Here is a 6,906-nt window from a genome sequence, read left to right on the forward strand (position 1 = left end):
TTTTTTTTTTAAGCTGATGCTGTGTTATAGAATGCTGCTCGCCAAGTTCATCTCTGTAGAGTAGATTTAAAAAAAATCAGTAGATTTTTGTAAGTGTGTTGGTGTTAATCCAGTCCTCTGTGAACGGTCAGGACCACACAGAGTTCATGACATTTGCATTAGCAGATCAAAGCGTCTTACAAGTTTTATGTAAATGCCTGTTTTAGTACTTGCCAAATTTTGGCCAATTTGTGATTGGCTAATGTAATGAAAGGAAATAAGGAAAAAAAAATACTATTACTTTCTATTGTTAATATATAACCTTTAATAACAATAAAATGTTTTTATATGCATTTTATATTAGGGTTGCAAAGGGGTGGAAAATTTCCGGAAACTTTCCAAAAATCCCTAGAATATTCCAAAAAATCCTGGAAAGTTTCCAAAATTTCTGGAATGTTTCCGAAATGTACTGGAAATTTTCCACCTTTTTGCAACCCTAATTTTTATTATTTAAAAACAAAACGAAGACTAAATATTGACATTCCATACCATGGAAATCCAAACATTATTAAAAATAATATTAAAGTACCATGGCATGAAACAAACAAACAAAAATAATTCAAAAATTCAAACATGTATAACATAACACTATGTATATTATTATAATAATAATAATAATAATATATGTTTGCATTTTGTTTCCATGCTGTGGCATTTTAGGATTAAGGTGCAGTAGTATGAAAATAAAAATGCAAACATTAATAAAGTAAAATATTTATTTATATTATAATAATATATTTGTTTTTACTAAAACAACTTCAATATTCAAAAATCAAACCTGTCTTTTTATTGTAATGTGTAAGAAATATTGAGAAGAAATGTATATAAAATTATCTTAATTTACATTTTAAAAATTCTTTCAGTCTATTTTATAGTTGTTTAAATGTTTAAAATATGAATTGGATAAAATGGTTTATTTTAAAATCAGCAGTTGTGTACGTTTACCATGAAATTGTATTGTGTATATGTCACCTTCCTGTATATATTGTATCTGAATTGGCCATTTAAAAGAATGAATAAGTGAAGGTTTGTTTCCTGATGGCCATCAAACATTCATGTGTTTTGTTGGAACAGAGAGTTTGCACGGGGACTGTGTGACGGCGCAGCTGAGTCGACTCATGTGGCTGTACCTGAACTCTGGCCAGGAGCTCTTTCTGCAGGCGCTGAAGGGAATGGTGCTGCAGTGCGCTCAGGCCTGTCTCAGCCATCTCAACACGCTTCAGGCCTGACCTCATACACTCACACAAACCTTTTAAGTGTTTTAACTGCCTTTTTATAACATGCCTATGATTGATTTTTTTTAAACTGTTTTTAGACTTATTTTTTTGCAACCTTCACTTTAAGTTGTCAGTCCTCCGGTTTTAGTGCACAAAATCATTCATTCTCAATTTATGTCTGAGTAAATGCAGTGCACATACAACGATAATCGTTTTAGCATGCCAAATGATCTCGTCTCCTTTTGAGATGCTTTTATTGTAACTATCATGTGACTTTTTACTTGGGTTGATCTTACCATGGTAGACTGCAGGGTTGCTGATTTATTAAAGCACCTCTATGCTCCACTTAAGTCTTACTGTTTTTCCTTAAGTTTTGAAAAACCCTGAAGTACAGATGAAACCAGTGCATTTTTATTTTTTTTTTAAAGTTAGTTTCTGGAGAGAATGCAGTTTATATAGTTGCATATAGTTTTGAAAAATGTGTAAATTCATTTGACATAGCAAGGCTTTTTAAGTGAACTGCAACAACTTGATACCTTAAATGTTTTTTTTTTATTTAAAAGCTTTAATTTGAATTTCGATTGGTCAAAGCACCTGAAATAGACTTTGACCATTTAATTTAGAAATGTAAATGAAACGCACACACTATAGTTTACACCAAGGTTTGAATGTGCATCATTCATTTTCTTAAAGAAAAAAATGTAATCTACACAATTTTTTAAATCAGTTATTGTTAGCAAAAACATTTCAACAAACCGATGTAGAAAAATACTTTATTTGACATTTGTACAAATGAAAAGCATTTTACAAAATGGAAAAATAGTTAATACTTTTGAGAACAATTTTTTTTTTTTTTTTACATAGACCTTTGGCGTTTGTAAAATCTAGCTGGAAAATTAAAAGCTTAAGATTTCAAAGACTGATGAGAAACTCAAACATACTGTTAAGCCAACCAGTGGCTTTCAGTGCACAGTGAGTGGGTCATGTCAACCAGTGCACATTGCTTTTGTATTCATATATATACACAATTCAGCATGCGGTCACACTGTCCTCTAATGCACAATGAAGAGCACCACATCCATTCTCCATCTGGTTATGAGCAGCTCTCTGCCTGAGAATAAATATGCATTGCATGTGGCTTCGCTCGCCTGCGCCTTTATGAAATAAACTTCTTGTCTCTGCCAGTTATGGAAAATACCCTTCGATGTCATACTGTGGTTCTGCTGCATAGATTCGTAAAGGCACAGAATAATATTACATATCTGCAGAAACGCATAATAAATGCTGGTTAATGTGAGGTTGCATAGCGCAGCGTGCATCTAATTAGTTACCTTTATCTATTCCCTCCTTTAAAAAATAAAAAGTAATTCTAAACCTATGCACAAGATATTATGAGCACATAAAAACATGCTTAATATACTTTAAATACAATGAGAGTACAGTCACGATACATAAGCCGTATATAGATGCTTGTACTGTAAATATCTTAAACATTCGTCACCTTGGTGCAAATACGTGTGCAAAGCTTGACATGACCGCATCGCTGGACTTTATAAAAAAATTCTGCTTGGGGTCAAAATGAACTTAATGACACTTAAATCCCTTCTGAAAGCATTCAGATCACGAATAAAAGAAACTCTTAAAATACCTGAGTGAACAAGTTTTGCATTGATTTCGTCCATATGTCTAAGAAATACATGTTATCTGGAGTATATAAAATGTCATAAGCATGTCACAGGAAGTGCAGAACATTCCGTTTCCTGTCTGACTTTGGAACTCAACACCGAACTGTGCCGCCGAGTTAAAAAAGCAGCTCATATTTTATTCCAATTAAAAATAGTTAATCGGCATCCTGAATAGAGTCACCTGGATTCCTCTGCTGTCATTTATTTTGAAATGGAACATTGCTCGTTTTTATGGAAGCTCAAACATACTAAACCACACAAAATGCAGGATGTTGGTGATGAAGGACTTTTCAAATGCTGCTGTTCCTGACCGTTTTTTCGATGTAGAGGGTCCTGAACGTCGACCTGCGACCTGTAGCTGTTGGGTAGAGGATGGACCAACTGCTTTGGGTAAAATAATTCCCTGACGTTCATGAAGTTTGGAGGTACACAAACAGAAACACAAGGCACTTTAGGACACCAGTTGCTCTATTTTCCCTCAAAGACGACTGACCGGAACAGCGTGAGGAACTCAACCTCAAGCAGTCTCAACAAATACAATAAAACATTCAAACTCCTTGAAAATTCAACGTCCACAAGAAAAAACAAAACAAGAAACTTGTTGTAAAGACGTCCTTGTAAACTGGCTTCACAGCTTGGTCCAACCAACAGGTTGACTTTATTTTCCCTTTACGAGCTCTGGGAACGCCGTCTGTCCTGACAAGGTGGAAATGCCTCATTGCGTCACGCAGTTTTCGCCCATGTCCTGTGCGTAACGATCCGAGATGAGCGTCCGCAGCTCGTCAATGTCTTTCCTCAGCTGGCACACCTCCACCAGCTTGGCCTGCAAGCCGTCCTCCATCAGCGGCTTCTCGTTGTCCTCCGCCGAGCAGCTCATAGCTGGAAAAAAGTGTCACAAATGGGAATTTTCATTCTATTGGCTGGTTTATGACTTTATAAATGCAGCACCAGATAAAGTACCCATATAAAAAGCGCATTTATTCTTAATTATGAAACTGTTAATGCCTTTTAAATGACATTGCTTTTCACGTCATATTAGCAAAGCTAAACGGATGAAATTAAACATTTCTCTTTCTTTGTGTTTTCAGTTAAAGTGCTAACAACTTAGCCTACTAGCCTAGCATAATGCTAATAGTTAAGAAAAGGATTTTAACTGCTATTCAAAAGTTTGAGGTTAGTAAGATTAAAAAAAAAAATTTTTTTTAAACAATCTCTTGTGCTCACCAAGGCTGCATTTAATCATAAATATAGTCAAATTTTAATATATTTTAAAATGTAATTTATTCCACTGACGACAGTTGAATTTTTTAGCATCATTACTCCAGTCTTCAGTGTCACATGTTCCTTCAGAAATCATTCTAATATGCTGATTTGCTGTTTAAAAAAATCTTATCAATGATTATCATTTCTGTGAAAACTTACTTTTTTTCCCCCATGATTTTTTGATGAATAGAAACTTTAAAAGAACTGGCATAATGCTAATAGTTAAGAAAAGGATTTGAACTGCTATTCAAAAGTTTGAGGTTAGTAAGATTAAAAAAAAAATTTTTTTGTGCTCACCAAGGCTGCATTTAATCATAAATATAGTCAAATTTTAATATATTTTAAAATGTAATTTATTCCACTGACGACAGTTGAATTTTTTAGCATCATTACTCCAGTCTTCAGTGTCACATGTTCCTTCAGAAATCATTCTAATATGCTGATTTGCTGTTTAAAAAAATCTTATCAATGATTATCATTTCTGTGAAAACTTACTTTTTTTCCCCCATGATTTTTTGATGAATAGAAACTTTAAAAGAACTGCATTTATTTAAAATCAATGCATACTTGCTGAAAAAAAAATCATAAAAAATATGGAAACTTACTGACCCCAAACTTTAAAAAAACCCACCATTAATGTTAAAACACTGTTAAATGTAATCTTTAGCAAGTCTCAAAACAAATATCCATTTGTCATACTGTACATTACAATATTGTGATGCATAATTTGACTTGCAGCATTTAAAACAATTGATTTTAGTGTTCTACTTTTAATTAAAAATATTTAAATATGAAGTGAGAACTAAAATATGAAATTTAAATAATAATAAATTAATAATACTAAAGGTAAAGTGCAATATAAATTTCGAGTTACTAGGGATGAACAGAATTTGAATATCTTAATATCTAATTTAAAATCAAACAAGTTTATTATGGATTATTAAATGCTACTGTAAAAAGATAATATGCTGCTAAGGCTAGAGTTTTCTATGTTATCGATGAGTATTTACATTTGATGCCAAGCAGCAGGGCCAGGTTGGGCTCTTTGCCTTGAGCTCTCTGTGTGAGGACACTGCACAGGCCCTTCAGATCCAGCAGACACAGGGACATCTCCTTCAACAGGGGCCTGGGGGTCACATTCAGCGTCTCCTCGTCTGGCCGGCTTTGGTTCTGTGGAGATAAAAATACAGAAAGAAAAACACGCAGCAGGGTGAATCAGGACAGAGCCTTTCAAGGGAACATTCAGAGTTTAATTTTAAATTATGGAAGTACAATGAAGCCCCGACTTGTCACATTTGCCACTGGAGACTTGAGAGAATGGTTATTTTCACCTTCAAATGCTATTACGGACACAAAGAATGTGTCTGAAGTGTGATTTTCAGAGTTTGGACTGCAGCGTTGATGATACAGATTATCAGCGTAACTCATTCCCACTTATCAGAGCATATTCAAACAAGCGCTACAAGACAGCATTTTACGCCTGCAGTGTGGGAGGAACTTTCAGAGTTTGGACTGCAGTGTTGATGATACAGATTATCAGCGTAACTCATTCCCACTTATCAGAGCATATTCAAACAAGCGCTACAAGAACAAATTCATAAGCAGCTGTTTGTGAAAGCTGTCCAAAACATTAAACAGTGAGAGGTGGAATTACTAGCACTTACACAGCAGGACTACAGCAAGAGTGGAGGAGAACGTGTGCCCTGATCTATTGGGGACGGTGGGATCAAATCTGCACGTCAGCGGAGAACGCTTGCTAATTCATTCACATCTAGCCAGAAGAGAACTGTTCTCTGTGGCGAACATTATAGAAGATGCAGATATTCATTTACATACACATGAGGTCATTATGAAATAATACTGAACAGCATCAAGCAGCTTTGCAAGTCATTTCACACAGCTAGAATGTAGTTGCTCGACATTTAGTAAATGTTTTTAAAACTATTGCTAGAGCTTGTACAATTTCCAGAAAATTGACAAGGAGAAAGTGAGCACACAGTAAAGGCCTATTAATTAGAGAGTTGCAACAAAATTACACTAAGTGCACAAAACAAAAAAAAACAACAACAAAAAAAACACAAAAGCTGCATCTGAAATCACATACTGGTTTTACTACTATTAAACTACTGTTAAAAAATTTGGGCTAGGTGAGAATATGAAGTGAGAACTAATATATGAAATTAAATTTAAATATTTATAATATTAATTTTAAACATGAAGTGACTAGGGATGCACAGGATTTTTATTTCTTAGTATCTAATTTACAGTCAAACAGCTGGATTACTTATAATGCAAATATTAAAATATGAAAAATATAAAAAATACTGTAAAAATGAAAATGTGCTTGTAAAACTCAGTGAGATTACTTTTCATTAATATTTTTTTATTCAGCAAGGATGCACAAAATATAAAAAAGCTGTTCTTTTGAACTTTCTTATTATTACAGAATCCTAAAAAACATCATAGTTTTCACAAAAATATAAAAAAATAGGTTTATATATATATTACGCATGCATATATTTAAGAATTTTTTTTACGTTTATACATTAAATATATTTATATATAATATAAATATATACATGTAATTACATGTAAATATTTTCCAAATATATGCTGTATATGTGTGTATCTATATATACATAAATATACACAGTACACACATATATTATGTAAACAAAAACTTTTATTTTGGATGTGATTAA

General features: G+C 33.3%; 2 protein-coding genes across 2 annotated transcripts in view; one reads left to right on the top strand and one right to left on the bottom strand.

The window, feature by feature from the left end:
- LOC107678821 (uncharacterized) overlaps positions 1-1,601 on the top strand; it is a gene marked incomplete at its 5' end in the record, with an annotated part of 10,314 nt that extends 8,713 nt beyond the window's left edge. Inside the window, one exon of the mRNA XM_016474226.1 lies at positions 1,114-1,601. Coding sequence (XP_016329712.1) covers positions 1,114-1,268 — 155 coding nt within the window. The remainder of the gene's footprint in view (positions 1-1,113) is intronic.
- A 1,010-nt stretch (positions 1,602-2,611) lies between these two features.
- The window catches only part of LOC107678822 (centrosomal protein of 85 kDa-like), a 72,446-nt gene continuing 68,151 nt past the window's right edge, over positions 2,612-6,906 (bottom strand). The window contains 2 exon segments of the mRNA XM_016474227.1: positions 2,612-3,820; positions 5,215-5,374. Coding sequence (XP_016329713.1) covers positions 3,657-3,820; positions 5,215-5,374 — 324 coding nt within the window. The 3' untranslated portion in view covers positions 2,612-3,656.

Source organism: Sinocyclocheilus anshuiensis, unplaced genomic scaffold, assembly GCF_001515605.1.
Source record: "Sinocyclocheilus anshuiensis isolate Anshui unplaced genomic scaffold, SAMN03320099.WGS_v1.1 scaffold1049, whole genome shotgun sequence".
Classification (NCBI taxonomy): domain Eukaryota; kingdom Metazoa; phylum Chordata; class Actinopteri; order Cypriniformes; family Cyprinidae; genus Sinocyclocheilus; species Sinocyclocheilus anshuiensis.